The 15,848-nt window shown below is 41.7% G+C and overlaps 1 protein-coding gene across 7 annotated transcripts in view; it reads left to right on the top strand.

The window, feature by feature from the left end:
• Positions 1-15,848, top strand: part of ARHGAP26 (Rho GTPase activating protein 26) — a 423,991-nt gene that overhangs the window by 147,288 nt on the left and 260,855 nt on the right. For all 7 annotated transcript variants that reach the window (XM_060635852.3, XM_060635853.3, XM_060635856.3 and 4 more), the window contains exon 11: positions 14,495-14,573. In XM_060635852.3, the coding sequence (XP_060491835.1) occupies positions 14,495-14,573 (79 nt within the window). The remainder of the gene's footprint in view (positions 1-14,494; positions 14,574-15,848) is intronic.

Genomic DNA, 15,848 nt, shown 5'->3' with positions numbered 1-15,848 from the left:
GTTACTGCATGGGTTGTTGGTGGGGGCATGGGCTAAATGGGCAAGGGGCATTAAGGAGGACACTTGTTGGGATGAGCACTGGGTGTTACATAGGGGATGAATCACTGGATTCTACTCCTGAAATCATTATTGCACTATATGCTAACTAACTGGCATGTAAATTTAAAAAAACCAACCAACCAACCAAACAAACAGAAAAACACTACACCTTCTAGGCCTTTGCCCCAGATCTACATAGTCTGACTCTATGGGAGAGGGACTCTGAAATCCACTTTTGGAACAAGCTCTTCATTTGTCCTTTATTTTTACTCATAATTAGTACATTAAACACCATGCATATCACAGTACAGTTTTTTCACAGTGTATAAAAATGGTTCCTTATTAGAAATACTGTAACAAGGAACAATAGTGAAACAAAACAGAAAACCAGAAAACTCAAGCTCCTTTACCGAGAAGCTTTATTCTTACCCCTAGAGAGGAGAATATAGCTAGATGACCAGGAAAAAAGCAACCACAACAACCACAGTAAAACTCACTTTTTAAGTTCAAGATGGAGGAGGGGTGAGGGAACTAGCAGTAAGAGAACATTTTCTGGAAGTTGAACGCCATTCATACATGTCTCCTGTAATCCTCACGATAGTCCAAGGAGGACTGTGCTCCATTAATCCCTGTTACTGATGGGAAATCTGCGGTTTAGAGGTGTGAGTCTTCACCAAGGCTCAGGAGGGATTTGAACTGATGTGTATTGGAGCTCACTGCAGGGCACCTTGCCTCAAAACTGAGGGTATTTTAGAAATGCTTTCCAGTGATAAGCCCAGTGCTGTCAGTACTTGGGTTTCAGAGACCCTGCTGTGTGTTCAACTTCCTGGCTGTGCAATCTGAGAAGTGCTTTCTCACTGTAATCACTTGCACGTGGCATCATAAACAAATGGATGAACTCAACTTGCAAATTAGCTTCTGTTCTTATACTTACTACCTTGTGACCTTCAGAAAATCCTCACATGGCTAATACTTTAAATAGGCAATGCAGATAACACAGGCTGGACACATGCACACAGGTGTTTCATGAGTGCTATGTTTTTTTTGGTATACCTCTTCTCCCTTTTAAGATGACATTCGTTTCTCTTTATTGCGGGAGACTAACATGAGTAAGAAATCATAGTGACAATGCCATTTATCGATTAATTTCATTGGATCATAATACAATGCTGTCAGTTTGCTCGTCCTCAAATTCTGATGAAAAGGGGTTAGTCTCTGACATTTGTCTTAAAGGAAGCTGTATTGTGACTCTGACTCATGAATAAGCTTGAAATCAAATTAACTGTTAATTCAGAGCTATAGGATTTAGAACTATAGTTCTTGAACTGTATGTTAGAGATTGTCTATAAACCGAATACATTTCAGAAATCTGCTTTTAATTCTTTTATCTAATTGTTTTTCCTTTGGTATTTCAACTAGGCCTATAGTCTCTTTTCAGTATCTTAGAACCTTCTATATTGACTTCGTATAGTTACATAATTCTACATAATTACATCTTATCTATCCCTTATTCTCTAGTGCCTGCCTCTGATGCTGTTTTTCAGAACTAGTTTTCAGACCCAAGAGTTTGTTGAGGACCCTTGACTATTCTGAGTAAATATTTCACAGGCTGATACTAGTTTCTCATGTCTTTGGCTTTCCTTTGTAAGGGTTTTATTGTTACCAACACTGAGAAGTTACTGTTAGTAGAAATTCTTGAGTCTTTCTTCAGTTATGAAGCGAAATCTGCTTAGATCAAGATATTATGTCTGTTAAATAAATGTGATACTGCTTTGATTTTTCCCTTCTGGTGGTGTTTTAAAGTTGAATTTCAGGACTCATTAAGACTGTAATAGGACTTTAAATGAGTGTGTAGCACTTGGAGTAGTTGTAGGCTATTGCCACAACATGGTACAAAGAGGAGTATTTTCTTACTTTCTTAGAAGATAGTTACTGTGAGTTGAATCGTGTACTTCCCAATTCACATGTGGAAGTTCTAATTCCCGGTATCTAAAAATTAAAATTATTTGGAAATAGGGTCTTTACAGGGGTAATCAAATTAAAGTGAGGTCATTAGGGTGGGCCCTAATCCCCTATGACTGATGTCCTTATAAAAAGGAGTAATTTGGACAGTGAGACAGATAGGCACACAGGGAGAAAACCATGCAAACATGAAGGCAGAGATAGGGGCGATGTGTCTTCAAGGCAAGGAATGGCAAAGGTTGGCCAGGAAACACCGGAAGCTAGTAGAGAGGCATGGAGAGGATTCTCCTTCACATACCTCGGAAGGAACCCCGCTAACTACTTGCTCTTGAACTTGACAGCCTCTAAACGTATGAGAGGCTGGATTTCTTGTTGGGGTGTAACCCAATTTGTGGTACTTTGTTACAGCAGTCCGAGCAAATGAACACAGTATTGAATAGGGAGGACCTCCCTCAAGCAGCAGCAGCAGCAGCAGCAATATCCCTGACAGCCTTTTAGATGGATGGCCCAACATGTACTTGTTGAATAATCTGACTGGCAAGGAGCCTCACTTCACAAACAGCATATTGACATAAATTATCTTCCTTGTTTTGGCTATTCTTGAAGGTAGCCTAAGCTTTTGTGAGCTTTACAAAAATCATTCTTTCTTATATCACAATAAAGAAGCCCTGTTTGGTTTACCTTGCCATAGCACCGAGTACTTGAAGGTTTATATTTTATATTGCTTGATCGAACAAAGACTAGATTTATCACTTTTCCCCCTTAAATTGTGTCAGCTCTTTTTGAGGGAGTTCAGTGTGAAGTCCCTGGGTAGAAACGGGATTCCATCTAAAAGTAGCTGTTACTAATACTTGCCAATCGACGCCTCTCTTTAGTCACTTTGAATAATTGACTCCACCATGCAGCATCCTATTGCAGTTAATAAGCAAAAGTAGAGAAAATATTTGTTCAAACTAAAGGATCATGGTGGCAGTCTTCTCCCAGCATCCCTGGATTTGTTTATTTTTAAGAAATTTCTCGCAGATGTGACACATGGATATTTTCTCCCATATGTTTTCCAGGAGGAGCCACTAAACCATATGGAAAATAATAGAAACAAAAGTCTTCATTGTGATGTACTCAATCAGTGTAGTCTCTTGAGGGGCGTTGTTTATACTTGGGGAAAGGAAACAATTAGAATGCTTTATTTTTTCCAGGACTAGCTGACTCCAACAGGAGTTAATATGTTTGAAAACATTATGTAGGGTACTAAGTGCCCCATTCCCGCTATTGACATGGGGGCCAAGACGAGCTTAGTCCTTGCCTTCACAGAGCTTACCTTTGATTGTAGAATGGGCACACACAAACACACACACATACACACTTACTCACGCAAGTACAGGTATAAACTGGGGTGTCGAGTGTTCCAACAAACTTGGAGGACCAGAAAGCTGTAGAAAAATGTAACAAACACAGGGACTTAATCCCTCTGTTCTTACAGAGATTGATGGCATGACTAGAATATTCTGAATCCATTCCTTATCTCCTTCCCTCCTTCCCTCCCTCCCTCCCTCCCTCATTTATTAAGCACTACTATATGCTGGAGAATTTACTGACTGTGAAGTTAGAAAGTTTACTGAGGCACTCTGAATCTAATGGACTTTCCTTTTTAAAAGCCATCACCTGATTTTTCTTCCAAACCAAACCTGAAGCCCTCCTTTTGCAAGCTTTCACAAATAAGGTGAAGAAAGACCTCTTTTCTCTGTCCAGTACCAACCTGGCATGCCATACCCATTATCAACTCTGCCGTCTTCCCACTGTATGTACTGGGTATTTGAACAGTGTATGAGCTTTTCATGGTAATGCTTGGATGGTTTAATTAGGTAAGTTCTCTATACCTCTTTTCAAGTCTCAATTTGAGTGTCTGTAATTTCCTTACTGCATCATTTCATACAGCTCTAATACAGTACTATGTGCTTGTGGTTGTTTATTTTGTTTCTTAAGGAAAATGCAATTTTTGAGCTAGATCATTTTGTTCTTTGGGACTTTGGTGAACTATTGTGTGTGAGACTACAGGAGCTTAATCACGTTAGTTGCTATTTAAATTAAAACGTGAGCACGTACTTACATAATGTGCTTTTAATATAGGTAGGATGAAACAAATTCCATGAAAATAAAAGGTTGGTTAAAGTAAGAATAGTGGAGGCTTAGAAGATTTATGGAAGGTCTGAAAAATCTACCCACGCCCTCTAATCAGTTACCACCCTTATTTCAAGGATGTTTTTATGGCAGGGTGCACGATGCAGGTAAAAGATGCATGGAGCCTTCACTTTCAATTTAGGGCCTCCCCCTTAACTAGCTCTGTGACTGCACGAGGTCTTGGGCTACATCTTAAGATGGGGTGAGTCATACTTCCCTTGAAGGCTTCTTGTGAAGATGGAAGGCAGTGATACTCCTTCCTCATGCTGTCCTGTGTCAGAGAAAGTTGTGCTTTTGGATTTTTTTTCTCTCCCCCCAAACCTGGGAATTCATTGTTCTTAGGTTGAACCTTTACTTTGGAGGATGTTTATTGGAGCTTGTTTTTTCCATTTTGATGTTGTTTCTTTTCTTACAGTGTCATGATTTTTCAAGTCCTCTATAAAGTAAGAGTGAATGCAGATGCGTTCAATGTATATGTGCAAAGGGGCTGGTGGGGGAAGATTACTTTTTCAAATTATGTATGTGTTAACCTGTTACTTCTATATATTTCCTATAAAAGATAAACCGTTTTTATGCCTTTCCCTACAGTTTCTTATCTCAAAAGGGAACCTATCCTAAGGTTAAATAGTACTTTTGCTTCTAATTTCGTATGTGTCATGTGTGCCTGAACTCGTTTGCATGTCTTGGTGAGGTTGCATGAATAAGATGGTGCGTGTTTTCCTAAAAGGATCATATTATGTAACAGACTTGCTACAGTGTTAAGCCTCTAGATGGCAGTTTTGTATATTTATTAGTAACTATTAAGAAGGTCCATTTGAAAATTAGCTGTCCTATATACATTGACAATTAGGAGTCAGCGGTGTGTGCGTGTGTGTGTGTGTGTGTGTGCGCGCGCGCGCGCATGCGAGCGCTATAGAAGAAATGATGTGACTTACTCCTTAAAGGAGAGGTTTTCTAAATGACTCATTCTTTGGAAATCCTTCCTCCCACCCTTTTGTGATGGATCATTTCATACCCACTTCCCTGCAAAAGCAGGCATGCTCAGTCCAACCTCTGTTAAAACATTACATTTTACCTTGCTTTCTAAATGAAAAATGTCAGGCCCTTTGCTTCAGGGACGGCTTATTTGAGGATGATGAAGAAAACAGGTTGGTGATTTGGGCTGTCTGTCCGGTGTTTGCTGAGCCCCAGGCAGATCCGCTTTCCCTTCTTGGTGCAGTGTGCCTTTATCTTTTCCAACAGATGAACCTCTTTTTCCTGGTTTCAGATTTGCCCTCCCCTCCCCTCCCCTCCTCATCCCTTGTTTGAAATAATATTTGATTTTTGCCTTCCTGGTGGTTGGATTAGAGTGCTGGTCTCAGTACCACTGACATTTCAGAGAGGAAATGGCTTTTCCTTCCTCAGAGGGTGTTCTCCTCTAACTTCCATGACTTGGGTGGAGGTAGACTGGAGGGAAATATTGTGCTTTCTGGATTGCTTCTTGGCCATTCTGTAAAGTAAACTAGTTGAGAAGTTCTTGGAGTCTTTAAAACTGAGGCAGTTTGAACTTGCCATCGAGTGATCTTACTCATCTTCCTTTTTGTACACGAAGAGAGTGTTTACTGTTTGATTCTGGCTTAAGTAAGAACGGGTTGTGGTGGTTCATGGATTTTATGAAGGGAGACTGGGGCAACCTTATTTCTAGTCTTGGGTGTACTGAAATTTGATGTTTTACTAATGGTGAATGCCAGTTCATTAGCCAACTTCTAAATATAAAGTGAGTTTGGTTTTTTAAAAATCTAAACCAGAATGTTGCTGTTAAATAAATCTAAGGAGAGGAAAGAACTCAATCAGTAAATTCCACTTACTTACATTTCTATTCACTATGAACAAGAATAGTAAAACTGAAAAATTGGTAAACGAAGTAATAAATTTTTTGAATTAGAATGTTTTTTCAATTTGTTATCAATAGTGGTAACAAGTATTTTCGTTCTCCCTGAGTCTTATTCATTGTGACAATTAATAATGCTTTCTTCTGCTGGGTGTTAACATTTGCTTATGCCTATGTTACCTAGCATCATGGCTGGCCCATAATAGGTAATCAGTATCTGTTTCTTTGGGACCATGGAGTTTAATGTGCCAAAGATTTCTTTCTGTGGGCTTCCTGATGTTACAACCACTCTCCCTTAAAATAAAAAAGTAGGGAGCACCTGGGTGGCTCAGTCAGTTGAGCATTTGACTTTGGCTCAGGTCATGATGTCGCAGTCCATGAGTTCGAGCCCTGCATCCAGGTTTGTGCTGATAGCTTGGAGCCTAGAGCCTGCTTCGGATTCTGTGACTCCCTCTCTGTCTCTCTGCCCCTCCCCCGCTGTTCTCTGTCTCAAAAATAAATAATAAAAACATAAAAAAAAATAAAAAAGTAGGAAATTATCTGATATGATTGGCAGTATTTACTCTTGAGAGTAAATATTATTACTGCTATGACGCTAATTATTTTAGGATCTTTCCTCTGAAGAGGCCAGTGCTATAGGCTGTACTAGGTTATAATTCATTCATTATTGAAAGGATCTGATCGTTTCTAAATTGATGAGAAGCCTGCTTCCGAAAACTTGGTCAGGTGTGTGTGTGTGTGTGTGTGTTACCCCTCTTTCCTTTCCTGCGCTTAAGGAGCTGGTTACCATGGATCCCAGGGCACATACACTGCATACACATGGAGGCAATATAGTACTGTGGTTATACATGGGTTTGCCTTGAGAGTCAGCAGGTTGAGGCTTTGTCACTTACTGGTGGTGTGACATTTTACAATATTTTGAGTCTCAATTTTTTAAAGAGGTATAATGATAATATCTACTTCATATAGTTGTTATTATGAAGGATAAATGATAACGCAAGTGAAGTCTTTAGTACAGGACTTGGCCCTTGGTAAATACTCGGTACGTATCAGCCACAGTTAATGGGCCCCCAGTTTGCAACTTCTGGTTTCTTTCTAACTTTTTCTGTTTCTTCCTATAACCTGCTCAGGTTGTGGTGGTGTATTCTTTTCACACAGAAGGATCTGTAGTGCACAAGAACTTTCAGTGGGTCATTAGTGAATTTACAGTTGTGCAGATTCATAACTTTTTATCGCTAAATAGATGAATGTTGCCCTCCAGGGATGACACAGGGTACTGAGTATTGGGAAGAAGAGGAAGTAGCCCATGTTTCTCCTTTTTTTTTTTTTTTTAAGTTTATTTATTTTTAGAGAGGGATAGCATGTGCAAAGCGCACGAGCTGGGGAGGGACAGAAAGAGAAGGAGAGAGAGAATCCCAAACAGGCTCTGCACTGACAGTGTGTAGCCTGATACAGGGCTCAAACTTACAGCACTCTTATTTCATGACCTGAGCTGAGATCAATACTTAACTGAGACACCCAGGTGCCCCTGTTTGTTCTTTTTTTTTTTTTTTTTTTTTTTTGAAGATCTGGAGATGCTCTGTTGAATTTGTGAGATGAATCAAGAATACAGAAACACATTGTTGTTGGTTCTAGTGCATGAGATGACTTTATATTATGCCATGATAACCTGGGGTGAAGCTCAGGGACAGAGGCAGAGGAAGTCAGACATAGACACTAGAAGTTGCAGATTGGTGGTCCACAGACATGTTTGGTTTGGTTTGGTTTGAGTACTGTTTGAGGCAACATTTTGAAGCTGGAAAAATCTGTTAATATTGATCCCCCTTCCCATGTGCCAGCTGTTGATAGAGCTGAATGGTGGATGCCTCATTTATTTTTTTAAAATCTTTTTCATGTTTGTTTATTTTGAGAGAGAGACAAAGTATGAGTGGGGGAGGGGCAGAGAGCAAGGGAGACAAAGAATGTGAAGCAGGGTCCAGGCTCTGAGCTGTCAGCACAGAGCCCCATGCAAGGCTTGAACCCATGAACTGTGAGATCATGACCTAAGCCAAAGTCAGAGGCTTAATTGACCGAAATATTTAGGTGCCCGGGGGGATGCCTCCTTTAGGTGACGCTTGTGCTCTTTACTTTGCTGCAGTCTCCACCATGCCCCGCTGTTTCACTGTGATGACGGGTGACAGCTGCCACTTTGCATTGCACTGTTATCTTTCCCACAGAAGGGAAATATTTCCTTTGTTCCTTTGATTCTATCAAAAAAGTAAATGTGCAAAAGAAAAAAAAAAAGGGCTGCATGTTACGAGGAAAGTGAGACTGAGCCTGTTTTCCCTGGGGCAGTAAATACTTTTTTATTCAATTTCACTCCCTTTTGCCTACTTGCCTGTTGGCTATAGACATTTGAGTGTGTAATTTTATGGACAAGAAAGAAATGTCATTCTCTAAGGTTATTTGGCATGACTTTGGTCGTATCTTTGTGTCAATGAAGATGTACTGAACCTTAAACCCGTGTAATGGTTCAGGAACGGTTGGGGCCTGTTTTCCCAGTGGCATGTGAGAAGCAGTGTGTTTTCACCTGTGGATGGCAGCCTATTTTTCCAAGCCTTCACCAGTCCCTGTCGTCCTGTCTAAGCATAGAGGCTTCAAACACAGGCTGAGGGAATGTGTGTTTCTGTGGGTGCCACAGCCCTTCTTTCACTCTGAACTTGACTTATACATGAGTCTTGTTGTGTGGATGCAAGCTGGGGGATGAGTTCTTGCCAACAGAATACTTAGAGTCTTAGGAATGGGTAACCCCTAGATCTTTGGAGGTTGATTTAGAAAGAACAGTACTATTAGATTCTGCGTGTGTTTGTTTCAGTGGGGTGGAGTTAGTAACAGCATTTCCTTGTCCAGTAGGAAGTAGGGGAATTGCCAAGCCCCTGAGATCACTATTGTTGACTCAGATTCAGGAATCAGATTAGAGCAGGAAAGCTGTTGAGTGGCCCTGGAATCAGGGCTGGTTGAGTTTCTGCTTGCTCTCTGCTGGTGAGGAGGCTGTGAGCTAACATGAGTGGTCCCACCTCCTGGATGTGGCAGTAAAGGGTGTCCTGTTCTCCATGGGCTCTTTCTGGAGGCCAGAATTGAAGGGGATATGGTGCTGGGGCACAGTTTGCCCTGTGACAGATGAGTAACCATTTTCTGCATCTCCTCCCCAGTCGTGTGACAGGTGGAGTGCCAGCTTAGAAAAAATTGCAGATACTTGTTCACAGTTCTCAAGCTGATAAAGATAGAGCACTAACCAAGGATTTATTCAGAGTGAAAATGAGGTGCCATATCTTAAGTAGTATTTTAGGATTGCGCTGTAGAAAGGATTGCAGGTCCTTTGTTACTTCTCCCAACTAGGGAGCAGAGGGAGCTCCTTGGCACATTTTCTAGAATTTGCTAAAGACCCCTTCTTTGTCCTTATCAATTATATGACATTAATCCCAAAAGGGGGAAGCAGGCCACTTTGATGCTTTTACTCTGGAGGAAAAAGGAAATGGCCATGATGTCAGAGCCTGTGTGTCACTGCAGCCCCTGGCCTGGCTGGCTTTGTGGTAGAGGTGTTATTTTCAGTGCTGTGTGTGAGTTTTTTAGGGGTGGGGTCCTGTGTAGCAGAAGCACCTGTGGCTGGTTTCTTTTCCTTTTTTAAACTATATACATACACCTGCCCTTCTCCCTCTGTAATTTTGACCCTTGTGCACACTTGACATCTTTTTCGCTCCACTCCCCACCTCCATTTAGCCCAGTTATAACAACTAATTTTTGGAGCGTTTACCGTGTGTCTGACACTTTGAAATGCTTTATGAATATTTCACTTCGCCTTCACAACAACCGGATGAAGTAGATACTTTTTAAGTCTACATTGTAAAGACTAGCATAGAGTAGTTCAGTTAGTTGTCCGCTAGGCGCTTATATCCATATGAGGCAACACAGTCAGGGGAAGCGAGCCTAAGTTAGTAATGACAAGTACTCTTTCTTTGGTATTTAAAACTTTTTTTTTTTTTTTAAATTGAGTTGTAATCACAGTAAGATGCACAGACCTTAATTCTATATCTTTATAACTCCCCACCCAACATCCTTACCTATGTAACCACCCAGATCAAGTTACAGAACATAGCAGTCACCTCGGAAGGTTTCTTTCCAGTGTGCTCCTACCTTTCCCCCAAGATGAAATCACTGTTCTGAATTCTGTCACCATAGATGACTTTCACTAGTGTTCGAACATCATATCAATGGAATCATACCGTTAGTAGTCTTTTGTGTTTGGATTGTTTCATTATTATGTGTATAAGGTTCATTCATTTTGTTGAGTGTACCTAGTGGTGGTTCTTTTTTATTGTTGTGTGGTGTTCGCTTGTTTAAACATAAACAATTGACTTTCCTAGATGGATATTTGAATTTTTTGTTGTTGTAAAACTTGACCATTATGAATAAAACTGAGTTCTTGAGTGTGTCTTTTGGTAGACATATATGCACTCCTTTATCTTGGATATATAAGTAGAGGTAGAAATGCTAGGTCATAGAGCAGGTGTATGTTTAGTATTAGTGGATAATGCCAGAAAGGTTTTATCGATTTTCTCTCTAGCACTGTATGAGAGTTGTAGTGGCTTTGCATTCTTGCCACTACTTGGTATTGGTGGTCTTCTGAATGCCCTCCATCTGTTATATTTCATTGTGGTTTCAGTTGCATTTCCTCGAAGAGACATCATGTTGGGCCCTATTTCTTACACTTGTTGGCCTTTTTTTTTTTTTTTTTTGTCCTTCCTGAAGTGCCTCTTCAAGTCTTTTATCCATTTTATTAATTGGGTTCATTTTTTCTTATTTGTTGGCATTCTTTACATATTTTGGTTAAGAGTCTCACTGAAGATACAAACCACAAACATCTTCTCTTTCTCTGTAGTTTGCCTTTTCACTCTTTTAATGTTACCTTTTTATAATGAAAATTATTCATTTTGGTGAAGTTGAGGTGTCTCATTTTTTTTCTCCTTTACGATTAGTGCTTTTTGTGTTCTTTAAAAGGAAGTCCTCACCTTTCCATCTCTTGAGAATGTTAAGGCATAAAAAAATGTGGAGAACCACTGCTGTAGAAAGTGAGCCACCGTCACACTGACCACCATCATATTCTTGTTTTGGATTGGCTGTTTGAGTGGTATTCTAGTGGTGATCATATTTATGAGATCCTTTAGGTTTTACAGAGCCCTTTATTGTTTGATATTATTTGATGCCATGCAGGAGCTCACTCTGATGCTTAAGGAAGGGCCCAGTCCTTTTTGATGACAGAGGACTTGGTTGGTCAATATTAGCTCACTGTGGCCTAGGGCACCTTCACATTTGCTGTGGTCTTGCGTGCAAGGAAGAAGCAGCAGACTGCTGGGTTCAGATCCTGGTTCTGGGACTGTGGACAAAGTACTTAACCTTTTTGACCCTTGGTTTTTTCATCTGCCCTGTGGGATAATGAGAGTATACCTTCCTTATGATGTAGTTGTCAAGATTAAATGAATTTATGTATACATACATATATATATACATACATATATGTATGTATATATATATATATATGTATGTATATATATGGTTCTTAGCACAGCATCTGACATGTCCTCCTAGGATATTTATTATTGTCGTTTTTATTCTGTTACGTGATAATGTCACGATTCTTTGTAGAGCTAGAAAGAGCTCTTCAGTTCTCGTCCATTGTTTTACGTTTTCCCTTCCTCATTGCATATCCCAGTCTGGAATTCTCTTTTTCCTTCCTCCTCTCCCCTTTGTTAGGAAAAGCCAGTGCTTTTCACATGTGAACTAAGCTGATGCCCCTAGAAAAGTGTGCTGTCGCACAGGACGGACACAGAAAGTATAGGATTATAGAGAGTTGTGCTCATTTTGTTTTGTTTGAGGCATGATGGCTCGTAGGGACATAGGGAAGGCAAATATGCGAAGAAACTTACTTCTTGATTCCAACATAAAGTTGACCCTTTCACCTTGGTTCTTGGAAATTCACACTTAAGAGATTTGTTTACCTGTGGTTTAAATTGTAACTGAGGAAAAGAAAGTTGGAGCCAAAGGGGTGTTTTCTAGATGTCTAGAAAGGATAGTACTGTGATCCAGATGTACATACATGAGACTGGGAGAAAATAAACTGAACTTGGGATGGATGATAGGATTGGAACTAAGTGTGTTAAATCCACTTTATTCAGTTCTGTACTGCCCCCCCCCCCCCCACTCCATAAAGGGGAACAAAACCACATGTGGAAAAGAACTCACATTTTGATATTTCTTCTTGAAGTGAAAACAAATCCTGTTGACTTTCCTGGTTACTAGGGCCAAGTGGCCTCTGAGTTTGTCTGAACTTCCTCTTTGTGGCTCTGGGTGGGTATCTCACACTGTGTGCCATGAAGTTGATGTGACATCTGCAAGGCCCCTGAAATCTTGGTATGCTAGGCCACTGCCATGGTCTCACTATTTGCTGGTGAGCACCTAGCAGGAAATGAACCAGAGACACATTGGCTGCTTGACCCTAGCATATACCAGAGGGTGTCTTTGTTCTTTTAGTGTGGGGGGACAGGAAGGAAAGGGGGGACCTGTGGGCAGCCCAGGGTAGTGGGCCTCAGACCTCACTGTGCAGCAGGATCACCTGGGAAGTTGGTTGAAATCCATGTTCCCAGCCCCAGCCCAGAAATTCAGATTCAGGAAGGTGGTTTTGGGTTGGGAATCTCCATTTTAAGGGAACGCCTGATTCTGAAGCTGGTGGTCTAGGCACAACACTTTGAGCAACACTCAAAGTTCCAGATCTAGGAGCTTGAGAGCTCTGCAATGGACTGCAGCTTTGTATTCTTTTTATCTCTAAGCTATTGAAGCCTTTTACTCGAGGTGGAAGAGTAGAATCAATCTGCCCACAAGCCAAGGATCGGCTCTGTGGAGCCGTGGGCTTCCAGTAAGACCCAGATGCCCATGGGTGTGGCACAGTGCATAGGCTGATGGTGGGAGATGTGCACTTGGGTCTGAGAATGAGAATTTCTGAGAAGAGGAGGTAGGGCCCCGGCAGGGGCTGGTGGAGAAAGACCTTACTATATTTTCGAAGTCCCCTTTGTGTTAGGGTGGCATTGCCCAGAATGGCCTTCACAGGAAGGGAATTAGTGTTCTCATGCTCAACGAATCCACTCATGCACCCGCTTACTCACCTACCACCACTTTTGTCCACCTACCCCTCCACACACAAAACGTGCACACACATTCACACCCCACCCCTCGGATTCGCAATCCCCATGTACTTACATGCTCACATCTTTGGAACATTTTTTCCTTAGGGGATGTTGAGGGATGATGAATGAAAAGAGGCAAATGTGATATTTGAAATATGTTCAACATAAATAGACCTAGCATATTCATTGGAACTTTGGAAATAAAGCAGTGATATAATGGGTCAGAATGAATAGACTCATGCTGTTGAGGATATGGCCAGGCCCATATGTGTGTCAATACCATAGTGTTCTGTGATCATGAACAGTGCCACAGACTCACGTGGTAATGGGATGGAATCCTTGCTCATTCGACCTCTGACTGCCTTTTGGGCTTTCTCAAGCTTTAAAATGGGGGTTTAAATCAGCAGTTCTTAACTTTTTGAGGGTTGCAGTCTTTTTTGATAATGGGATAGATTAAACTGTTAATACAGAAGAATATACATATGTACATGCAAAGATGGAAGCAAGGTTCATAGACAGTCTGGGACCCATCTGTGGACCCTAAGAACTCATGCTTTAATGAGCTCAGAGGGCTTTTAGCCCCTTCTCCCAAGGATGTTTCCATGGTGCAAGTCTCTTGTTGTGGGGTGCTGTCTGTAAGGGGGACTCAACAAACAACATTTGGTATTATGTACAAGCTTTCTGGAGGGTTTGTGCTCACTTTGAAAGAGCAGACAGATTTCAGTGAGCACTGAAAAGAGGTAATGCATGTAAAGAACTTCACACCTGGCGGGGGGGGCGGGGGTGGAGGAGGGGCAGAGAGAGAGGGAGACACAGAATCCAAAGCAGGCTCCAGGTTCTCAGCTGTCAGCATACAGCCCAACATGGGGCTTGAAGTCATGAACCACCAGATCATGACCTGAGGCGAAGTTGGATGCTTAACCGACTGAGCCACCTGGGTGCCCCTAAAGTAATCACTTTAATCATTTGTGTTGAGTAACTCTAGGGTCTTCTGTGTTTTTTTCCTTGCTCCCTGAGGGAAATGGGTTCACTGAGGGGCATTTAGGGGATGGCTTTGCTTTCTGAGACTGGAAGATGGCTCTGAAGAGCCATGTGTGTGTCTGTCTTTGTGTTGTTAATCTCACCAACCCCTCACTATGCTGTGCAGATATTTCTTGAAGATTCACCTTCATCAAGATCTCTCTGCCTGTGGCCTTGGGTTCATATCTGTGTCCTCCTTTCTTCACAGGCCAGGAGTCATCACCATGCAGGCGTTGTCGGAAGAGGACCGGAGGCTCTGGATGGAGGCCATGGATGGCCGGGAACCTGTAAGTAACAATTGAGGGAAGTGGAACAGAAATAAAGGCCCTAAGTTGTTTGCTGCTTCCGAGTGCAGGAATTTTTGTCGTTGATCTCAAGCCTTGGTTTCTCAAGACCAGTGTACCAGAGGGAGTCTTTAACTTTGGATTGACTTTGGTAGATGTTGATGTTGGTAGTGATAGTGATGCTGTGGCTGCAGTCCCTGAGCTTTGGCCTCTGAGGCCTTTCAGTCTGTGTGATACTCCCTTCGGCCAGGGAAGTTGTATTGTCCCTAGGTCTCTTAGAAGAGGCAGAGTCTGGCTTGCTGAGTATTGATGCCTCCATATACTAGGATGCAAACATTATCTCGAACCTATTTGAATGGGATAAATGATCATAAAAGTGTATACAGATCATTCAGTATCTTCCCTCATTGCCTTCTGGTCATGCAGTATCTTTCCTCATCGCCACAGTGGCAGCACGACATGTGTGTCGTATTATGATGCTTTCCAGATGACGTCCCCTTTGTCATCTTGTTTCTCCTGCTGAGACCACAGAGGCCAGAAGAGAAGGCACTTGTGATATATATAGCAGACACACATTCTCTGCCTTGAGGGTTTTGTGGGCACAGTCGCTGCTTGTTGTCAGAGGTCTTTGAAAGCCACTTGGCAAGGTGTCATTTATCTTTGCTACTGTCGCTCCCCTTAATTGAGCCCTTGTATGTGTGTGTAAGTCACAGATTTGGCATGTCACATTTCAACCCATTTATTCTTCTTAGTACCTTACTAAGTAAATAGGATCTTATTAGCACATCACAAAATACTAGCATTTTACAGATGAGGAAACTGGGACTTAGGTTAAATAACTTGACTCAGTAGCTCAGACAGTAAGTGGCTGTAATAGTAGGATGTGGGCTGGGCTGCCATAACAAGGAGACTCCACGGTATAGTAGCTTAAATAACCTAGAAGCATATTTCTTTCTCCAAGCCCAGAAATGAGTAGTCGATGCTTTGCAGGGTCATTCCGCCATACGCAACGCGTGCTCTAGTCATTACTATTTTTCATCCAGGTAATGGAGATGAAAACATTCAGGACCCAGAAGGTGTACACATCACTTTCGTTGGCCCTAACATACTTACATTGGCCACATCTGTCTACAGAGGAGGATGGGAAATTGAGTTTGAACATAGGCAGCCAGGGCCCTAGGCAGTACCCGGGGTATTTTATCACTTGCAGGCAGAAGAAGAGAAAGAAGACTGTGGGGTGGCTGACAGTTTCCACCACAGTGGAGAGCTAGAATATGA

Source organism: Panthera onca, chromosome A1 (genome assembly GCF_046562875.1).
Source record: "Panthera onca isolate mPanOnc1 chromosome A1, mPanOnc1 haplotype 2, whole genome shotgun sequence".
NCBI lineage: Eukaryota > Metazoa > Chordata > Mammalia > Carnivora > Felidae > Panthera > Panthera onca.
Note: the sequence above shows the minus strand (reverse complement) of the source record. Positions and strands in the feature narration are given on the sequence as shown.